The sequence below is a fragment of the Quercus suber genome, unplaced genomic scaffold (assembly GCF_002906115.3).
Source record: "Quercus suber isolate HL8 unplaced genomic scaffold, Cork oak 2.0 scaffold_8, whole genome shotgun sequence".
NCBI classification, from domain to species: Eukaryota; Viridiplantae; Streptophyta; class Magnoliopsida; order Fagales; family Fagaceae; genus Quercus; species Quercus suber.
In genome coordinates this window covers 1,217,609-1,240,425 of record NW_027069474.1, presented here as the reverse complement: position 1 = coordinate 1,240,425, position 22,817 = coordinate 1,217,609, and the positions used below count along the sequence as shown (strand labels likewise).

At 34.8% G+C, this 22,817-nt stretch overlaps 3 protein-coding genes across 3 annotated transcripts; 2 read left to right on the top strand and 1 right to left on the bottom strand.

Moving 5' to 3' along the window:
* The first annotated feature begins 1,369 nt into the window (after positions 1-1,369).
* On the top strand, positions 1,370-6,339 carry LOC112018422 (cardiolipin synthase (CMP-forming), mitochondrial). The gene is made up of 8 exons (XM_024050947.2): positions 1,370-1,974; positions 3,619-3,685; positions 3,821-3,895; positions 4,024-4,075; positions 4,963-5,048; positions 5,224-5,298; positions 5,661-5,755; positions 5,836-6,339. Exons 1-8 carry the CDS (start codon positions 1,511-1,513, stop codon positions 5,927-5,929), a joined length of 1,008 nt encoding a protein of 335 aa, XP_023906715.1. The 5' UTR covers positions 1,370-1,510; the 3' UTR covers positions 5,930-6,339.
* Positions 6,340-9,216: 2,877 nt separating this feature from the next.
* Positions 9,217-13,377, top strand: LOC136068405 (cardiolipin synthase (CMP-forming), mitochondrial-like). Its single transcript, XM_065775531.1, has 9 exons — positions 9,217-9,347; positions 9,970-10,036; positions 10,172-10,246; positions 10,375-10,426; positions 11,920-12,005; positions 12,155-12,228; position 12,331; positions 12,692-12,785; positions 12,848-13,377. The coding sequence occupies exons 2-9, from the start codon at positions 9,971-9,973 to the stop codon at positions 12,958-12,960; spliced, it is 561 nt and encodes a 186-aa protein (XP_065631603.1). The 5' UTR covers positions 9,217-9,347; position 9,970; the 3' UTR covers positions 12,961-13,377.
* A 2,565-nt stretch (positions 13,378-15,942) lies between these two features.
* LOC112018450 (beta-glucuronosyltransferase GlcAT14C) lies at positions 15,943-19,258 on the bottom strand. The gene is made up of 4 exons (XM_024050976.2): positions 18,535-19,258; positions 17,955-18,030; positions 17,737-17,852; positions 15,943-16,705 (listed from the first exon to the last, which is right to left on the bottom strand). The coding sequence occupies exons 1-4, from the start codon at positions 19,076-19,078 to the stop codon at positions 16,191-16,193; spliced, it is 1,251 nt and encodes a 416-aa protein (XP_023906744.1). The 5' UTR covers positions 19,079-19,258; the 3' UTR covers positions 15,943-16,190.
* Positions 19,259-22,817: the final 3,559 nt, after the last annotated feature.

Below are 22,817 nucleotides of genomic sequence, written 5' to 3'. Positions count from 1 at the left end.
TTTTTTTTTTAAAAAAAAATTAATTTTTGGTAACTGACAACCGATGGTGGTGGGTGGTTGGCCGGCAAGGGTGGGTGGCCGTTGATGACGTTAGCGAATGTTGATGGTGGTGGTGGTGGTGGTGGAGGAACAGTGGTGGTGGCTAGTGGGGATGGTTTGGATTTTTCTATTTTTTATTTATTTTAGGAAACTAAATAATAAAATGTTGAAAATTAGATTTGAATTAAATAGGTGTACATAGGGTAAATTTTTATTGGTGGAACATAGGGTAGAGCAGGAAAGATGAGACAGAAGATTTGAACTCTAAATGAATTGTTAGTCTTGATTAGAAAATTTAAAAATTTTAAATGCTCATCAAATTAAAGTAGGGACACAATAGGAACGTTAGTAAATTAGTGGTATTTAATTTTAGAAGTAGGACAATATTTTCAGATTAAGGGTAAATGGGTAATTGCCTTAGCCTTTCTCTTCTCCCCTATTTTCACTCAATTTTGAGGGGATTAAATTTTGATGGGTTCAAAAAGAAAATGGCCGCATCCCACCATTTTCTCACATCTTTTTCTCCAAACTAGGTACACCCATTATTCATTTTTAGTTCTCTCTCATATTTCTTCTCCCTCATTTATTTTATTCAACTCAACTAAGCATACCAAATAAAGAAAATGCTAAGTACACAAGGCCCACAACTCGTCAAGTAATTGGTTGTGATTAGCGGAAGTAAAATGTTGGGTCAACCCCTTGACCACTCACATTCACAACTCGTAATGTTGTGAGTTGTTGGCTTTTTTTTTGTATTTCTAGCATTTCTCAAATGAATAATTACAAGAACAAAATTTAGTTACAAAATTGATTGTAACTTAAATCTACAACCTTACTTAATAAAATAAACATTATTACATATTTTAAAATTTTAATTATTGAGTTATATGTTCTTTACGTTCTTAATACACATGTCAAATTTTGTGTTAATCAAATATTATTTGCCATATATTTTATGCATAATTTTAAACTACAAAAAATTATAATTTAAACAATTTATTAATTACATAGCTATTGATATTTAATTTTCTTGAAATTTTACAAATATGAAGAATATAAGAATAAGATGTAATCTAATGGTGATTTTGTCAAAATTTGTCTCCAATAAAAATATATTGAGTAAAGTTATAGTTTAAGGTTACAACTAATTTTGTTGTTTTAAATTTTGTACTAATTACAAAATGAAAACGTTTTGGATAAGGACCCCACCTAAGCCATCCACGTGGGATACGACTTTGAAGCCACGTGTTCAACCATCACGTGGACCTTTTACATACAACCCACATGTCACCCCAAAAGTCAAAGTCTCTGGCTCTTCCGGCACACCTTCCCTAAAACCTGGCCAACCCTAAATCCCCCACACAGACACAGACACAGACACAGACACAGACACACATGTAAAAAAAACAAACGAAACCCAGAAGAATATTTCCCAAAACACAAACTATAATATGTTATTACAACAACAATAATGGTGTTGTTCAGGTCTCTCAAAACCCTTATCAAAAACCCACAAAGATCAAGGTCTTTCCTCACCTCTCTCACCGCCACAGCCACAAGCCACCCCACCATCACACTCCAATACTTCCCTCTCTCTCACCCTCTCTTTCGTTTGCCTTCAACCCCACTTTCCAAATGGGTCACAACCCCATTTCGTGGTCCGCTTTTTCTCTCTTTCCCTCCGTGGAAACTCTCTCAATCCGCCACTCCTCTTTACCTCCGCGGCAACGCCGTCGTTTTCCGCCGTAAGGTGCAGGCTTTTAATCTTAACCTGCTCAGAACTACCACTGCTTTTCCCACTAAGTTTGGCCAGGCTTTGTTGGACTATAGGGTCGAGAAGAGAGAGTCAGGTGATGATGGGTTTTTGGAGAGCTTTGTCAATGTGCCCAATTTGATCTCTATGGGCCGATTGGTTTCTGGTCCTGTGCTTGGATGGTATGTTTTCTTTTTTCTTTTTTTTCTTTTGATAATTTACGTTCTGTTTGGTTGATGGGAAATTTGAGTATTTGATTTGAGGGTTTGTTAGTTTTGTTAAAAACCTTTGATTTTTGTATTTATCAGTGAAAATGCTTGTGTGGGTAGATGAGGAAATGAGAAGATTTTTTCTGATTTTAGATGGTTTAATGTTAGATAGTTAAGGGTTATTTTGCTAAGAGCCTTGTAGCTCAATTGGCAACTTCCCATTGAATTGTAAAAAAAATAAAAATAAAATAAAAAAATTAAGGGATATTTTGCTTTGATCAATGTGTTGCTTAAAGTTGTGAATTCACATTTTTACTTAGTAACAAGTATATTGTGTGAAATGAGCCAATGACCTTTGGAATTTCCTGCTAATTCGAACGGACACTTTCAGGGTTCAAATCCCCTTTCCTCCACTTAAAAAAAAAAAAAAAAAAAAATGTATATTGAGTGAGACGAGATGAACACTAAAATTGGGGATTAAATTGCACGCTATTCTGTTGATTTTACTTCAAAGAACTACATAACGGACCATTGTAATGGTAGCTATTCATGTATGTTTAAAGAGGGTGACTTTATCAAACATTTGGTGAGATGTTGTTTGGATTCTAGGGAGTTATAGTCAGCTTGTTCTTTGCTAGGAAAGACTTTGGTAAGGCCTAATTAATGGTTGGATTATTAAGATCTTGAATGAGGTCAAGCCTTGTTGCAATGGCAAGTGCCTTCCACCAAAAGTGCTAGGTCACGGGTCGAGTCTATGAATCAGACTCTCCAATAAAATTGGGGGTAAGGTTGACTACAATGATCTCTCTCAAACCCCACAAAACTGGGAGCTCGTGCACTATGTACAACCTTTTTTTTTTTTTTTTAATTAAGATCTTGAATGGGAATTTGAGAAGAGCAAGGGCCATATAGGTGGTAATCTAAATTTTTTAATACTAATTGATATGGTTCATTTGGGAGAAAAAAAATAGTAGAATGTTGGAGGGTGTGGAACTGCCACAAATTGTTTTTGCTTTAATCTTTCTTCTCTTGAACATAGGTTAACTCAGATTTTGATTCATCTTTTTACTTATTGCAACATTTGGATGTTCTTAACTTGGACAATTGATTGTACTCTCTAACTAGGTTCTTCCCTTGTATACTTATTGAGAAAGTCTGTGCACACAGTTTTTGTGTCACAACTATTGCCACAACCCTAACATGTGCAATTGTGAGCGGTGGAAAAAAATGATGGTTTCATGTGAATTTTGAAAACAATAGTTTATCAATAACAGTCACACGTGTAATTAAAGTGTGACAAAAGTTGTGGCAAATGGTGTGGTCCTATAAGAGCTGATAATTATTATCCAAATAGTTTTAGGTTTTTAATTTCTTCTGGAGTTCATTTGATTTAAGCATGATTTATTTATTTACTTCTCCTCCCTGTTATTCTTTATTAGATTTTCTTGAGCATTGTAATTTGAAAGATTGATTGCACTGCTCCCTGTGTACACTGCCAGTGTACATGGGTGATTATATTTTGGCCTTATGTCCTCAGATTTTTGCTTATGCTTTAAAATGAATGTTTAAACTTTTAATTGCTTTTTACTGGAAATGTGATTAACAATCGTTATGCAGGATGATCACAAACGAGTGGTATTCATCAGCACTGGTTGGATTGGCTATCTCTGGGGCATCTGACTGGGTGTGGACACGTATATTTTATGTTTATTGGAAATATTTTAGTTAGTAGGCTTACTACTTTAATTGATGGAAGCAAATCCTTGATTTACCAAAATGAGATGTTAAATGCTTTTATTTTTCTTCATTCATCATGTAGCTAGATGGATACATGGCTAGGAAGATGAGAACTAATTCTGTAGTGGGTTCCTACCTTGATCCCCTTGCTGACAAGGTAAAAGTTCAAGCCTCTCTTCCTTCTGAGCTCAGTATAATTGGCCAGTTGCTCATTGCAGGTTTTATTTGGCTCATTTAGTCTGCCCTGTAGCTGAATTATATTTTTGTTCCCTCTTCTTGATACAGGTTCTTATTGGATCTGTTGCTTTGGCAATGGTGCATATGGATCTTCTGCACCGTAAGTGATCATAGTCCCTCCCCCTCAATTTTTTGGTAGTGCAATAGTTGTGGTGTAAGCACATAGTCTTGCTTTTGCATTTGAACATATAATATTAAGCTATGACAAGTTTCCTCTTCCCCCCTGGCTACACACACACAAGACGCTAATATTATCAATCATAAGGAAGATATTGAAAATATAGAAGAGGATGTGCTTGAGTCCAATACATAGGCTACATTCAGCAACGCATAGACATACAATGCTGATATTATCCAATATAAGCATAGCAGAAACATAGAATGGTTGCTTGAGTCAAGTAACGGGCTACATTAGCTAAAATTTTTGGGTGATTATCACTGGACTATTATATATAAGCACTCTATACTTTTGTTCCACATTCTTATTCTTAGCACCCAAAAAATTCTCTTTTTTAATGTAATGACGTCTGACCGCCATGCTTATTCCAGTAGTTAAAAAACTAGATGTCACTAATGTACATAATAGCCAATTTAAAAATTACTAAGTTTTCAAATTTGCTGCTTGAACTAGTGCCTAAGTAATACAGATGAAATTTAAAAATATGCCCTTTATGCCAATGAGTTTTAGCTTAAATGGCACTTAGTCCTCCTTTATAATGGGATGGAAGGGTAAGGTCGAGGGTTGAAGAACCATAGGGTGCATGTGTAATTTACCAATCAAAATGCAATATGTCCTTATCCTTCTGTTTCAAGATGCATGGCTTAACACTACAAATGAATGTAATTTGTTTAGTAGATGTCACATGGCAGTAGATATTTGGATCTATAATAAAATGCTGTGGGGCACATAAGTTTGATCTGTATGCATCATCTTGTGTGTATGTTTTGAGGGAAATGAATTTCTTATTTGGTTTTTGCGTTGTGAAGCTGGACTTGTTGGACTCGTTGTGTTGCGAGATGTCTTCCTTGTTGGTGGTGCAGTATATCAAAGAGCTAGTAGCTTGGGTTGGGAGGTAATATAGCGTAACTTGAGATCGTGTGTTATAGGACTTTCTTTTTCTTTTCTTTTCTTTTTTTTCTTTTTCTTTTTTTTTTTTTTTTTTCCCAAGACCTTTTTCTTCAATTGACAGTCTGTTAGTTATCAAGTTGAAATGTTGATTGGCATTGTTAAGTTTTTCCTTCTTTCAGTGGAAAAGTTGGTTTGATTTCATCAATCTTGACGGTACCCGTCCCCTAAAAGTTGAGCCTCTCTTTATTAGCAAGGTAAGCTTTGAGTTATTTATTTATTTATTTATTTGTTTAAACCTGATTATATGATGTATGCATTAGTATTTTTGGTGTATCTATGTTGTGCAATGTGGTCTAGGATTTGGGATTTTATGGAATAGGTTATTTAGTAAACTAGTAAACCTTTATAAACTCCTCTTCCTATTTTCCAATGAATTTTTTTATGAAATATTTAGTTAGTTAGTTAAGCACAAAATTTCTGAAAGGCATTTTGATCAGCACAGTGTAACTGATACCATAGACTGTAGTAAAAGATAATTAGCACAGCAAGCTTGCAATTAGGTTGATTGATTTTAAATTCTGTCAGGTTGATTAACAAGGAGTACTATTCTTGACAGGTTAATACAGTTTTCCAGTTGGTATTAGTAGCTGCAGCTCTTCTTCAACCAGAATTTGGAACCCAGGAAACTCAGCCATACATCACATATTTGAGGTAATGCAGCCGCTACTCTGGTGGTCTGAATGTTGAATCTGATAATGTTGAATAACTCAAGTCCATTTAATTCCGTGCAGTTGGTTAGTGGCATCAACAACAGTGGGTTCTAGTGCAGCATATGGAGCACAATACTTGAGGAAGAGTTCTGCCTTGATTAGTAGTAAATCTTAGTTTCAATCTTTACCTTGCAGACAACTGAGATAACACCATCAGTTTTGAGATATGTACTGGGTCTCAGCATCAAAGGATTAGAAGAAGTAATGGTGGTACCAAGGTTGTGAATCTGTATACCGATCCACAAGTTAAAACTTTTCAAGGACATCTTTTACAAGTTTCAGATATCATAGATGAGTTTTGGCCTGTTGGAATTACACACAAATACGCAGAAAATTGCAAAACTTGGTTAACTGTGAAGAGTGATAGCAGTTCTTTTTTCTTTTTCCTTGTTTCCTTATTTTTGGGAGGGGGGTGGTTGTGAGCGAAATTGTTATTGTCAATGTGTTTGTAATTTTTAAACTTTGGCAATGCCAAATTTTGAAAAGAATGATAATAAAAGATGTAGAATTTGTTCTGTTGTATAACTTCTTGCCGATATGATTGGTTTCTCATTTTGTTACCCGAGGCTTTGCTATTGACAACACCTTGCAAGCCCCGCAATTCAGTATACGATTGAAACTTTAAAAAATTAAAAACCAGACTGGCAGGAAGATTTGAGTTTTTTTTGGTTTGAGATGCTGGATCTTCTTGTGAGATTATGTTCTCTACTACGGTGCTTTTGCATCGTTATATTGCCAGGCTACCCAACCCAACTGAGATCAAATGAGAATATTGCCTGTGTGCATTACATCATTTTCACCGTTTAAAATATTGTACTTTTCAGCTTATCTTTATAGGTATAGAGTAGGCATTATTTAATGCCCCAAATCTTAGATCTGGTCTTTAATCAATCTTGTGAATGAATGATTATCTAGCTCTCTAATTTACAAATGGGATCTTTCACTAAGCCTTTCCAATTAGATTAACAGTGTGTTTGGTTGGGGTAAATTTAGGAAGGATGGAAAACACAGGAAGGAAAATAGAGTAGAAAACCGAGTTTTTCACTATTTAGGAATAGAAAGAAAATTGGAAGGGTGGAAATCCCGGGAGAAAATTTTCTCTCCCGGGCCCACAAATTTTTTCCTCCCACATCGGGAGGAAAAGCCAAGAGAGAAAAGTGCCTCATAGCACTTTTACTATAATGCCCTCCCACCTACTCTCATTCATGACCTTCTCACTTATCCCACCTGATGACTTTTGCCCACAAATCCTTATCACTTTTTCTCATGTTCTCATCTTACCTTCAGCACATCGTCCAATGGTCCAACTTCTCCTCTCTTTTCTTTTTTTTCTTTTTTTTTTCAACATGATCTAATGTAATTTATATGTACATTATTGTAATTATAATAATAATAATATAAATTTATATATATGATGTGGAAAGGGATTGGACCAGGATATCCTAGAGCTGCTAGAACCAAGGGGGGGCAGGGGGAGTGGTGGGGGATCCTCTTGAAATGTAGGAAAGGACCGGCTGGGACTTGGACAGCTCAAGGAGGCATGCTTATGGACATAAAGAACAAAGATAGGCATGTCCTATCAGCCGCCCATGACTCAGAAAAAAGCTGATGATTTAGGAATCATCACTTGATAAAAAGAAGCCCGATATCTCGGGAAGCGCAGGAGGGTGAACCATGAAAAAAGGTGCCTGAGGATCTTTAAGCTTGACAGGAAGGAATCCATCTATTTAGAGATAAGGACAAAAGGTGACATAGCCAAATGGAGGGGTCTGAAAAGGTCCATCTAGAAGCATTGGGAAGGAAAATGAAAAGTCAGCCTTTAGTATCCCTTAAAAGAGGAAGGTCAGCGGGAGACCCTTTGGGGGGAAACCTCAAAAGAAGAATGTAGTGAGAAAATAGGGATAGGACCAGCCACCAATGTTGCTGACACAACATTGTTTTTGGTACCTAGGGCAGCAAATGGAAGGAATCAATGGCACACAAAAAACCCTAGGAGAGTGGTATAAAAGGGATATCAAGCCATTGGCAAAGGACATTTCAACAACAACTAATCAGAATAAAAAGAGCCTTCAAAAGACTTATTTAAAACACATAAAAGAGAGAATAGAGGGAAATACAGTAGGGATCCTAAGATAAGTTTTAAATGATACATTTGGATTCAAGGGAATTCAAAACTCACAAGTCTTGGAAGCCAACAAAGAGCTATTTAAGTCTGTGACTTTTGAACTTATTTGAACTATGTAACATATCCCAACGAGAAAATAGGGTCCAATGTATTAAAACTCCATATAATGACATATCCCCTAATTTTTTGAGGATCCCAGATGTCCTTGCATGTTTTTTCCCTTATTTTTTTATTTGTTCCTTAGCCATTTATTTTACGATATGTGTGTGTGTGTGTGTGTGTGTGTGTGTTGTAGGGCCCATGTTTTGTGCACAACTTGATTTGTAATCAGCCCAATATAGCTACAGTGATCCAAGCTCAGTCTACCAAATAACAAGTATAAAACTCTTTGGGGGCCCAGGATCATTGATTCTACTTGGGCCTGGGTACTGTCCAAAATAAGAACCCACAAACTTAAACATTAATCTAATTTGATGATAAACTCAAACTCAATTCACATTTGAGATATAATTAAATGAACCAATCTTGAAAATTTAATTTGTCCCATGTGATGTGATATTAGATCAATTATTATTTGCTTTCAAAGAAAAAAGGAAAAAGTTTGGCTTCAAATCGGTATGCAAATATCTTTTTTGAATACATGAATTATAAGAACATAAAAGTATATCATTCAAATAGATCACATAACTCGTTAAAAAAGTAATGTGACTAAACTACACATAAACGATTTCTTCAATAGCTACATCTAGAGTCCGATTGGTTAGCGGTGAAAAAGTGGGAAGATAGAAAATGAGGAGAGAATAGAAAAATGAGGGGATAGAAAAGATTTTTGTATATTGAGTGAGACGAGATGAATACTAAAATGGGGGATTAAATTGCACGCTATTCTGTTGATGTTTAATGGTAGCTATTCATGTATATTTAAAGAGGGTAACTTTATCAAACATTTGGTGAGATGTTGTTTGGATTCTAGGGAGTTATAGTCAGCTTGTTCTTTGCTAGGAATGACTTTGGTAAGGCCTAATTAATGGTTGGATTATTAAGATCTTGAATGAGGTTAAGCCTTGTTGCAATGGCAAGCGCCTTCCACCAAAAGTGCTAGGTCACAGGTTGAGTCTATGAATCATACTCTCCAATAAAATTGGGGGTAAGGTTGACTACCATGACCTCTCCCAAACCCCACAAAAATGGGAGCTCATGTACTATGTATAACTTTTTTTTTTTTAGTTAAGATCTTGAATGGGAATTTGAGAAGAGCAAGGGCCATATAGGTGATAATCTAAATTTTTTAATACTAATTGATATGGTTCATTTGGGAGAAAAAATAGTAGAATGTTGGAGGGTGTGGAACTGCCACAAATTGTACTTGCTACAAATTGTACTTGCTTTAATCTTGCTTCTCTTGAACGTAGGTTAACCTAGATTTTGATTCATCTTTTTACTTATTGCAACTTTTGGATGTTCTTAACTTGGACAATTGATTGTACTCTCTAGCTAGGGTCTTCCCTTGTATACTTATTGAGAAAGTCTGTGCACACAATTTTTGTGTCACAACAATTGCCACAACCCTAACATGTGTGATTGTGAGTAGTAGAGAAAAAGTGATAGGTCCATGTGAATTTTGAAAGCGATAGTTCATCAATCACAGTCACACATGTAATTAAAGTGTGACAAAAGTTGTAGCAAATGGTGTGGTCATATAAGCACTGATAATTATTATCCAAATAGTTTTAGGTTTTTAATTTCTTCTAGAGTTCATTTGATTTAAGCATGATTTGTTTATTTATTTCTCCTCCCTGTTATTCTTTATTATTTGCTTGAGCATTGTAATTTGAAAGATTGATTGTACTGCTCCCTGTGTGCACTGCTGGTGTACATGGGTGATTATATTTTGGTTCAATAATTTTGTTACTTAAAAAAAAAAAAAAAAAATTGCCCTTATGTCCTCAAATTTTTTATTATGCCTTAAAATGAATGTTTAAACTTTTAATCGCTTTTTTCTGGAAATGTGATTAACAATCATTATGCAGGATGATCACAGATGAGTGGTATTCATCGGCACTGGTTGGATTGGCTCTTTCTGGGGCATCTGACTGGGTGTGGACACGTATATTTTATTTTTATTGGAAATGTTTTAGTTAGTATGCTTACTACTTTAATTGATGGAAGCAAATCCTTGTTTTACCAAAATGAGACGTTAAATGCTTTTATTTTTCTTCATTCATCATGTAGCTAGATGGATACATGGCTAGGAAGATGAGAATTAATTCTGTAGTGGGTTCCTACCTTGATCCCCTTGCTGACAAGGTAAAAGTTCAAGCCTTTCTTCCTTCTGAGCTCAGTTTAATAGGCCAGTTGCTCGTTGCAGGTTGTATTTGGCTCATTTAGTCTTCCCTGTAGCTGAATTATGTTTTTGTTCCCTCTTCTTGATACAGGTTCTTATTGGATCTGTTGCTTTGGCAATGGTACATACGGATCTTCTGCACCGTTACGTGGTCATTGTCCCTCTCCCTCGATTTTTTGGTAGTGAAATAGTGGTGGTGTAAGCACATAGTCTTGCTTTTGCATTTGAGAGCATCTCCAGCGGTGTATGTATAAGCAAAATATTAGTTATAATAGAGGATGAGATCCAAAAAAACAACTCCTTATGAACAGTAGCCATCAAGTCTGATGGGCTACTGTACATTAGATATTGAATTTCTTGTCTTAAAATATTATCAACTACTTATTATATTAATTATTTCTCTCTTCTCCTCTGGATTTCTTTTTTTTCTCTCATTCTCTCCGTTGCAATTGCTTCTTTTTTTCTTATAAACCAAATGAAATTAGGAGAAAAAAAAAAGAAAAAAAAAGAGAAACCTGTTCATGAGCAAAAGAATTAATCCAAACACAAAACACAAAACAAAATCCAATTCTTAAAATAAAGTTGAATCAGAACAAGCAAATATGAAAAAATGATGATTGAAAAAATGATGATTAAAAGAAACAATGAATGAAGAAATAATATTTAAATGAGATAGAGAATGGGATAGAGAATCTGTTGGAAGTGTATTTGAAAAAGTAGGTAGGTAAAAGCTAAATGTCACTGTTCATTCTCCAAATAGTACAAAAATTTGAAGAAGCTGCTAGAGATGCCCTGAACATATAATTTTAGGCTATGACAAGTTTCCTCTACCCCACTGTCTACGCACACACAAGATGCTAATATTATTAATCATAAGGAGGATAGTGAAAATATAGAAGAGGATGCGCTTGAGTCCAATAAATAGGCTACATTCAACAACGCACAGACATACAATGCTGATATTATATTATTATCCAATATACGTATAGCAGAAACATAGAATGGTTGCTTGAGTCAAGTAATGGGCTACATTTTTGGGTGATTATCACTGGACTATTTATATATATAATATATCTTTAAGCAATTCCTAATCTAATTTTAGCAAGATAAGCACTCTATACTTTTGTTCCACGTCCTTATTCTTAGCACCCAATTTCTCTTTTTTAATGTAACGATGTCTGCCTTCTATGCTTATTCCACTGTTAAAAAAACTAGATGTCACTAATGTACATAGCCAATTTAAAAATTACTGAGTTTTCAAATTTGCTGCTTGAACTAGTGCCTATTTAATACAGATGAAATTTAAAAATATGCCCTTTATGCCAATGAGTTTTAGCTTAAATGACACTTCGTCCTCCCTTTATAATGGGTTGGAAGGGTAAGGTCAAGGGTTGAAGAGCCATAGGGTCCATGTGTAACTTACCAATCAAAATGCAATATGTCCTTGTCCTTCTGTTTCAAGATGCATAGCTTAACACTACAAATGAATGTAATTTGTTTAATAGATGTCACATGGCAGTAGATATTTGCATCTATAATAAAATGCTGTGGAGCACATAAGTTTGATCTGCATGCATCATCTTGCGTATATGTTTTGGGGGAAATGAATTTCTTATTTGGTTTTTGCGTTGGGAAGCTGGACTTGTTGGACTCGTCGTGTTGCGAGATGTCTTCCTTGTCGGTGGTGCAGTATATCAAAGAGCTAATAGCTTGGGTTGGGAAGTAATATAGCGTAACTTGAGATCATGTGTTATAGGAACTTTTTTTGTTCTTTTTTTTTTTTTTTTTTCGCACCTTTTTCTTCAATTTACAGTCTGTTAGTTATCAAGTTGAAATGTTGATTGGCATTGTCATGTTTTTCCTTCTTTCAGTGGAAAAGTTGGTTTGATTTCATCAATCTTGACGGTACCCATCCCCTAAAAGTTGAGCCTCTTTCTATTAGCAAGTTAAGCTTTAATTTTTTTTTTTTTTTTTTAAACCTGATTATATGATGCATGCATTAGTATATTTGGTGTATCTTTGTTCAGCAATGTGGTCTAGGATTAAGGGTTTTATGATGCATGCATTAGTATATTTGGTGTATCTATGTTCAGCAATGTGGTCTAGGATTTGGGATTTTATGGAATAGGTTATTTAGTAAACTAGTAAAGCTTTATAAACTCCTCTTCCTATTTTCCGATGAATTTTTTTATGAAATATTTAGTTAGTTAAGCACAAAATTTCTAAAAAGCATTTTGATCAGCACAGTGTAACTGATATCATAGACTCTAGTAAAAGATAATTAGCACAGCAAGCCTGTTGCTGATATCAGACTGTACAAAAAGATAATTAGCACAGCAAGCTTGCAATTAGGTTGATTAATTTTAAACTCTGTCAGGTTGATTAACAAGGAGTACTATTCTTGACAGGTTAATACAGTTTTCCAGTTGGTTTTAGTAGCTGCAGCTCTTCTTCAACCAGAATTTGGAACCCAGGAAACTCGGCCATACATCACATATTTGAGTTAATGCAGCCACTACTCTGGTGGTCTGAATGTTGAATCTGATAATGTTGAATAACTCAAGTCCATTTAATTACGTGCAGTTGGTTAGTGGCATCAACAACAGTGGGTTCTAGTTCAGCATATGGAGCACAATACTTGAGGAAGAGATCTGCCTTGATTAGTGGAAAATCTTAGTTTCAATCTTTACCTTACAGACAACTGAGATAACACCATCAGTTTTGAGATATGTACTGGGTCTCAGTATCAAAGGATTTGAAGAAATAATGGTGGTACCAAGGTTGTGTATCTGTATACCGATCCACAAGTTAAAACTTTTCAAGGTCATCCTTTACAAGTTCCAGATATCATAGATGAGTTTTGGCCTGTTGGAATTACACACAAATACGCAGAAAATTGCAAAACTTGGTTAACTGTGAAGAGTGATAGCAGTTTTTTTTTTTTTTTTTCTTTTTCCTTGTTTCCTTATTTTTGGGAGGGGGTGGTTGTGAGCGAAATTGTTATTGTCAATGTGTTTGTAATTTTTAAACTTTGGCAATGCCAAATTTTGAAAAGAATGATAATAAAAGATGTAGAATTTGTTCTGTTGTATAACTTCTTGCCGATATAATTGATTTCGCATATAGTTACCTTAGGCTTTGCTATTGACAACACCTTGCAAGCCCTGCAATTCAGTATACGATTGAAACTTTAAAAAATAAAAAACCAGACTGGCAGGAAAATTTGAGTTTTTTGGTTTGAGATGCTGGATCTTGTTGTGAGATTATGTTCTCTACTACAGTGCTTTTGCATCCCTATATCCTCAAATAAGAATATTGCCAGGCTACCCAACCCAACTGGGATCAAATAAGAATATTGCCTATGTGCATTACATCATTTTCACCCTGTTTAAAATATTGTACTTTTCGGCTTATCTTTATAGGTATAGGGTAGGCATTATTTAATGCCCCAAATCTTGGATCTGGTATTTAATCAAACAATCTTGTGAATGAATGATTATCCAGCTCTCTAATTTACAATGGGATCTTTCACTAAACCTTTCCAATAAGATTGAAGGGCCTCCGGTAAGTCTGAAATTTGAATCAGCATATGACCTGGCCAGATACAACGCACTTTCAAGTTATAACATGATCTCTTATATCGGGACATAAGTTGTGATTGGAAATTTGGAAGCATAATCAAGCTCATCATGCTTTGTGATTGCTTCCTCCTAGCAACTCAAAATGGTTCTTGACTGGCTTTCAACATTAATGAAAATGTATAGATGAAAAATACATTCCAAGCAAAAGTTGTTGAGAAACACAAAAGATGAGGCTAAGGTTAGTTGCTAGCTTCTTTACCAACATGTCAAAGAGTCAAAAGTGCCAGTGAGCAATGGCTTAAATGACCTTTCTCCTTGTAAGAGCAAAATGGAAGGTAAAGTCATGGGTTCAAAACCCATCAGGCGCATGTGCAATTAATAAATCCCGATCACAAAACTGTTTCAATCAAAAGTCTCTCTAGCAGTTGACAAAGAGTGTTCAGTTGCATCCAAACCAGGTTTACATCAACAGTAGAGGTTCAGAAGCAATATCAAGAGGAACTCTTGATGCTCATCCACTAACACATCAAGCTTAGATGTCTTCATCCATGCCAAATTCCCAGAGCTCATTGGAACCTGCTAGAGGGCAATAAGCTTCTTCCAAAAGACAAGCAGCTACTACACATGTCGTCAAGGAAACAACCTTCTTCAATAACCTTATCCAAGGGTACTAAGGGGTTCAAGATGATCTTAATACAGCCGGCGTTTCTCTAAGCACATAAAGCATCTTGCAGATAGATAATGGTCGCAGACTCCTGCTTTTTATCAGTTATCCAATGCAAACAGTACCCAAGACTTGCTGAATCAGAATCTACGAACCTCATAACAGCAGCTCTGTTTCGAACAACAAATCTTTACATGGCATATAAACTTATCTCACTAAGTGTACATAAAGCACAAAAGCTCAGATGGTCACTTTATTTTTCAGATCAGGGCCACTTAAGTCATATCCCCATGTAGGAAATTTTCACTAGATTTTGCTCCGACAAGTTTTACTTCAGTGAATACATTGGCTCAACTATATTCCACATTCATTATACAATGGGTAACGCCAATGACCCAGTTGGCACCTCTGTGTCCCCAACAGGGACATCCAGGGTAACAATCCAAACATTCTGATGTCAAACAACTCAGTCCATGAGCATCAACATGTTTCGTTAATATCAACACTCAAGTTCCCATACGGCAATCCAAATGTCTAACTGGCAGCTCCCTATTCAATCAACAGGAACCCAATATTTATATAATGTCGGGACCTACTACCACTAATGTTCTGGAGTTCAATATGCTCAAGGCCATTTGGCCAGTTATATTACAGGATTCTTCCTGCAATTTATCATATCCCTAGCCAAGAGATAATATTATCTTAGCTGATGCATGAAATGTTTACCCCTTTTTCTTCTTTTCAATTCTAATCTGATCTAAAGTGCAAATTATTATTGACATGCAAGCCTTGCACACGTATCCACCATGACTAGAAAAAAGTGTGAATGCACAAATGTGTATTTCAGGAATGTTACAGAGAATTGTCTGATGTCAAACCCCTTGCTCTTTAAGTACATGATCAAGATGACAAGCAAACAGAAACAAATAACTCCAAGATAAAAGAACACTGATCAAATTACAGGAGCAATGATGAGCATGAGGCATTCCCTACTAATTGGCTGTGTGTGTGTGTGTGTGTGTGTGTGTGTGTGTGTGTGAGAGAGAGAGAGAGAGAGAGAGAGAGAGGGAGAGATGAATTTTTTTATTCAACATTCAGATAGATCTAGAGGGATGAAATTTTTCACTCAACATTCTGAATTTCCAGAACCATCGAGATGTGTTTTATCTGTTTCTACATATGTTGGGTTAACACCAAAGAAAAGTACCACTTTATTACATTCAGAATATATAAATGTCATGTTTACAATACTTGGCAGCTTCCAATTTCCTAACCAGCCCATTAGTGCCGTAGTGCTCATTTTAAATGCATACAGGCTCAAACTGTAGTACCTTTTAAGGTTAATTTTCATAACTCAGTTCGTAAAGCATGGACATAATACCATTCATGACACACCGAGGTAATCTGGAAGTCATTGACAGACAAGCTCCTAACTCAACAATATTATATACATCAACCTTTCACTAATGCAATGCTATCTCATCATCAGTGATCCAATGCCCCTTAACAGCAGTTGTTTCACAGTTTCAGTGTAAGAAAATAACAAATAGAAGTAAAACTGCAAAGATGCAATTTACCACAAATGAAGTAGTTCTCTGCGTAACAAACCACCATAGCAGGATGAATAAAAAATTTTGATGAAAAGATTGAGACACGGGAAGACTATTTACATTGTTTAGACCTGAAATTGTCTGAATCAAGAAGTTTCACTATGAGTTTCTCTAGCCTCTTAGAATTTACAGTTGGTTTAACTGAATTTGGATTCCCATAAACAACACAAGGGTCTTTACCTAAAACAGAATTCCCCACGCACCAGCCACCAGGAGTAACCTGGCCATCTGATTTCCGTAACAGCTCTTCATCAATTTTGTTGAGGACTGGATCATCTTTGGCAAACCTACGTGCAAAAGGAGCACCACTTTGCACCATGTCATTGAAATGTTCCAGGGTAAGAGAAATTGGGTGTTGCTTTGGAGGGTTATCCCACTTTATATAATGTAAATCATGATTTACAGTTGTGTTCTGGTAGTCCTTGTGGTTACAAACAACAGTGTGGAAGTAGCCCTCAGGGGATGAAAGGAAATTTGTATAGTACATGAGCAAAGTACGAGGGAGATTATCCCATCCCCAAACACAAAATTCAACAAACGATTTTGTCAGCACCACCCATTCAGACCCTGATCAATAAGATCATTTAAAGTTTTAGATAAAGAAGTGAAATGAATCTAAAGCATCAACCATTTACTAACATACAAATCACACACACAGAACATCTTTGTCAATTCCCAATAAATACAACCTCATCCATTTCCATCATCTCAAAATGAAATTTACAGTTCAAAATCATGTTTGATTTATTGAAAGTTGAAGAACCACATAATATATTATGGACAATGCTTTTTCCTCTTTTAATGACCGAGCTACAATTGATGAAAATCAACACCATGATACAAGGATTAATCAAACTGGAAGAGGATTGCCAGAGCAATCTTCTACAAGACAATACTGCAACAACATTCAGGAAAGAATTCTGTGGAAACAGTCATGAATGATGATTGGTGATATTTCATTCCTTCAAGGAATGATGTAAGAATTCTGTGGAAACAATCTTAAGGATCAACTTGATCTTATAATTTCCAGGCTACACAATATTCAAAAGCCACAAATTAAGTTAAATAGAGTCTTAAGAAAGTCACTTTTCATGCTTTTGTGATTTGAAGGAATGATTAAGACAGAAGGGTAAGAGGGGCTGTATACAAAGCCCAGAATCCAAAAAGTTAACTCCAAGGATAACCAGATGTTGTGTAAATTTTAGATAACTACAGATAATTGTTTTAAATTTTGTTTTCTGGTTCAAGAACTTCAGTAATATATTAATAGAACTGTACCATCTCCATTTTCTAACTTATTTACTTGACTAATACAAGTCTACAACCCCAGCAATTTTCCTAGTCTGTTGCGTATCATCTGATTAATTAATACCTCACAACTCTGTTAATATCTAATAGGAATGACTTGGTAAGGGATTATATAAATTCAGCTGAAAATGTTTGCAAAGAGCACTGTTTTGCATATTTTACACTAGCATATTAAAATAGACCTGAAACAAAGGTGTACCTTTTCTGAGAGCCAGTTTTCCGGTCTCTCACAAAAGGATACTCAAATAACCGAATAATTAATTTGGTAAAAAGCTAATGTAAAGCAGTACCTGTGAATAACTTGAAAGAAGCAGGCATAGACCTTTTCTCTTTAGCCCAAAAAACACCAGATTTCTTTGATTGATACAAGGCCGGATCTATTATAAGAGGTCTCGCTCTTTGATACCTGCAAGGAAGCATACAATAAGTGTCACACACCATAAGCATAGAAAGAAATTATAATCCCCATATCTATAGAGACAAGATCAAGCAAGAATGGCATGCTCACTCTTTCCATCCATAATTACTTGTGTGCTCAAGGAAGTTCAGATCCCTAGGCAAGTATGAGAAAATATGCAAGAGATCTAGAACAACAAAATATATAGAAATGTTAGCAAACCCAACAAGATTGCAAACTAGAACAACATATATGCCTAGAATATGATCTTCATACCACTCCAAACTCATTTTTCTTGCATAATTAAACATAACCCACATCACTAAATTAAAAAAATCACTCAATTACAATCTATCATGAAAGCAAGACATCTCAATCAGCAACAAGTGCTCATAAAATTCATTACAAACTATTTGATACCGACAACTACATAACAAGCAAAATCAAATCTGAACAACATATACGCCTAGAATGTGAACCTCATACCACTCAAAACCCTTTTTTTTTTCTTGCACAATTAAATATAACCCACATCACAAAGCTACGAAAACTCGTCTCCACATCAAATCAACAACAATAAATTCATTACAAATCATATATATATATATATATACACGAAAACATCAACAACTACAAAACATAACTATCAAAATGAAATGCAAATCAAATCAAGCAATAAGCCCAAAATTACCGTCTTGTGAAACGAGAGGATAATCCGATGCACTGAGATTAATAAACCAGTCCCAATCCTTAGCCTTTTTCAACAAAATGGCAATGGCGTGAAGCGTAGAAGCCATCATAGTGGGACCCTTGTAGGTAACCAAATTGGCATTGCCAACCACCATCACATTCCCAAACTCCCTAAAAACCAAACTCTCCGACTTCACATACTTCGCAAGCTCCAACCTTTCGGCATCCGAAGCATCCAGATCAAGATGCAACACGTAGTAATTCCTAGGGTGATACACTGCCTCAAGCAGCCTCTTCACGCTCGAAACGTCCCCTTTCGAACCCCATATCGAGTACGCGAAACTCGGCAGCTTCGGTAAAAGCCCTAACCGGTCGAAATTCCGGTCCAGAGCTGCGAATTTCGGCGGTGGGTCGTCGATTCCTGACGAGAACTTAGCGTGGCCTAGGCTTAGCGTAAGAACGACGATGAGAGAGAGTACGAAAATGGTGAGCAAGGGCATAAACCATTTTCGATCTAGGTATGAAGGACTGTGATTTTTTTTCATTTGCTATAAAATTTGGGAGTAAGGGTTTGGGGATTTAACTGAAATTGTAACTGTAACTGTAGGCTGTGTTGGATTTTGATTTAGGTGAGAGAGAGAGAGAGAGAGAGAGTTGTTGATAGAGAATTGTTTATAGTAGTTGGAAGCTGGAACTAGGTTGTCTGAGTGAAGTGGTTGGAGAGGGAAACTATAACTGTTACTACTTTATTTGAATTGTCGGTTACTTTACCCTTTTTTAATTATAAGTATAAATTTATTAATTATGTTATATAAATTAAAATTAATTAAGTATTAATTAACTGTTACAAAATTTATAAGTTTGTTTCTCTTAAAAAAAAAAAGTTCACATATGGAATAAACATAAAAGATTGTTTAATATTTATTTTTAAAACACAAGTTAATGTTTAAGCATATGTTTATGTTTATGTTTATGTTTAAGGTTTTTTTATAAATCTTTACTCAAAAAAAGAAGAAGTCATTTTGTTAAATCATTACAGATATCATTTATTGTCACTTAACAAGTAGCATCAAACATTTAATTGCTCTAAACTTAAAGTTGGACCTTTGTGGCTATCTTCATGTTGTTAAAACCAACAAAGATTGAGAATTTATAATTCAAAATTATAATCAAGAATCTAAGTTGTCAATAGACTAACCACACCTTTAGTGAGTTGGTACCTCTCTAAGGATTAAGTTTTTAAAGGTTGAAGGGGTCTAGAGTCTGTTGGGACAACATATTAGTAAAAGTATTTCTAACCATCTTTAAAAAAAATGTTTATAGACTACTAAATTATATATTATTATTTGTTTAATTAGTATTTCATATATTAAACTAGTAGACTATAACTTGATAGCTTTGACAAGTTCAAGCCCTAAGCAACCATCATTATTTGCATCTCCTTCAATGCTTTGGAAACGTATTGTAGTTGACTTTGATACTTGTACATCCAAGCTTTAACAACTTTATGGCATTTGTCTCGTTTAACCCGTTTTTGATGATGGAAGAAAGATAAATTAAGCTCGTTTAATAAATAACCTCTTTTTTATTGTATTGTCTTTTTTTTTTGGTAGATAGTATAGCAACATAAATCTAAATAATATGTACAACGTTAGCAGGACAACGCCTGTTTAAGTATAAGCTATTCAAGGCTATATGCTCCGATGAAGCCAAGAAAAGCTTATGTTTTGTACTTAAACACCTGTTTAAGTACAAAATATAAGCTTAGATGTTTTTTGTTTTATATATATATATATATATATTTCAAATATGGATGCCTGTATTAATCAAATAGTAAATTGTGGAGTCAAGATTTGAAGATCAGGGGAAGAAAATGATAAAAAGGGATGAAGATAATTTTATTTTTTCAGTTATGTAATTTTCAGATATTAAATATTTTTTTTTGTTTTTTTAAAGTCTTTTAAGGCCATTTATTTGGTATGAAATAATTAAATTGACATGCATGATATACTTGAACCAACTTAGACGCATAGACCTTCTAAAAAAAACCTTACACATATGGAGTAATACAAAATGGTGTACAAATGGAATGAACATAACAAAACTTTAATTTATTTATAATATGTAACATATATGTTTAAGTATATGCTTATGTTTTGATTTTTTTTTAAAATTAATTATTAAAAATTACTTATGTTTTGATTTTTTTTAAAATTAATTATTGAAAATTAACATATATTAATTACAATTTCATACTTGTATGGTTTGATGTCACCCAAAAAGATTTAAATTCTTTAGGCTATAAGTTGAATATCATTTACTATAATATTTGATTTAATGATGATAATAATAATAATAATAATTTTTCTTTTAATTGAGTCTTAAAGGCTCTAAATCATGTGTGAAGCATTAAATATAAAGAAAATAAGATCATAAACAAAGTTATTTTCCTTATCTTAAGTTGACCATAAACAAAGTTTAGCTACAAATTTGACCACAACTCCACTCAATATCATTTTAATATATATGATTTTGACAAATCTACTATTGGATAACATTTTCTTTTTATATCCTTCATGCTTGCAAATTTTCCAAGAGATCAATAGATAATAGCTATCTCATCAATCAAATGTTTAAATTTCAAGTTTTTATAGTATAAAATTATGCATAAAAAATAAGTTTATAGATTGAAAAGTAAATAACATCCGGTTGATATGAAATTTGACATGCATATTAAAAACATAAAGAATATGCATTCCAATAATAATTTTTCAAAACATGTAGCTAAATTAATTTTTTTAGTGAGAAGTGTAGCCAAACTCTGTCTTTTTTTCTTATTTTAAATTGGACTTCACTTTCCCTTAAGAGCATTCTTATCAACAATTCTAAAAAATTTAGCATTTACCATCTCAAAACATAATTTTATAACATATAACACACCACTTTACAATACAATCTATATCAAAACTTCTATTTTTTTTTTTTTTTTTTACCATTTCATTTAAATATTGTTTCTTTATTATTTTTCCTCTCTCTCCTCTGTCTCTCTCTTTCTCAATCCAATTATTCTCAGCACCGCTAGCCACCACATCCACCCACCCACTCATACCACAACCACCACATCCACCCACTATCGTCGCCACTAGCCACCAGCTAGATCCACTGCCACCACAAACAATAGCAGAGGAAAGAAAAAAAACCTCCACACCCACCACATCCACCGTTGGACCAAACCACGGCCAAATCGGACCATCGGCCACCACATCTACCCACCCATCACCACTAATCACAGCAAGAAAAAAAAAAAGGAAAAAAACCCACAAACCACAGCCAAATCAGTTCTGACCAATTAGTTCGATCCGACTCACGAACAATTAGTTCAATCCATGACCAAACCATGCTCCAACCCACGAACAATCAGTTCAATCCGCCCTTCGATTCACCCTTCAATCCATGCTCCAAACCAATAACCCACACTCCGACTCACGACTCCTTCGATTGGCTTAGCTTGATGCTCCGGCCTAGGTTTTGTCGGAGAGGGAGGTAAAGACGTTGAGCAAAGGGAGACAAAGAGCAGAGAAATGGTTAGCTCAAAGCAACAGAAATGAAAGTGAAATGAGAAAGAAATAATATGTTGAAAAGAATGTAGGCCCCTCTGAATAAAAAAATAATATAAATTTTACAATGGTTAAACAATGCCGTCTCAAATATGAGATTGCACTATTTATCAATGCCAAAAATTATGGAAATCACTATAATTCTCTATATTATTGATTTTTTTATTTTTTTATAGAAATATTGAATAATGATTTTATGCAACGGTAAATTATGAGCTATTTAGGTTTGTTGTTTTCATCGCTCATAACTCTGTTTCCATCACTCATAACTCAAAAATGATGAGACTCAATGATGAGAAGTCTATTTGGTTTTTGTTTCCATCACTCAATTCTCTAATTTTTGAGTGATGAGTTATGGAAACTGAAAACACATTTTAGGTGTTTTCAGTTTCCAAAACTCAATTTCTAATGACATTTTTGTAATTAAACACATATTTTAGGTGTTTTTAATTTCCAAAACTCAATTTCTAATGGTATTTTCGTAATGAAACACATGGAGGGACCCACTGTCAGAGCAACACATGTGAGGCACTGCTTTTGATGGTCTCAGGCGCTGCTTTCTTCTCCACTTTTCTTTCTTTTTTCTCTCCTTTTTTTGGCCTTTGCTGCCTTCAATTCTTTTTTGTTTCTTTTGATGGTCTCAAGCGCTTTTTTTTTTCTTAATCAC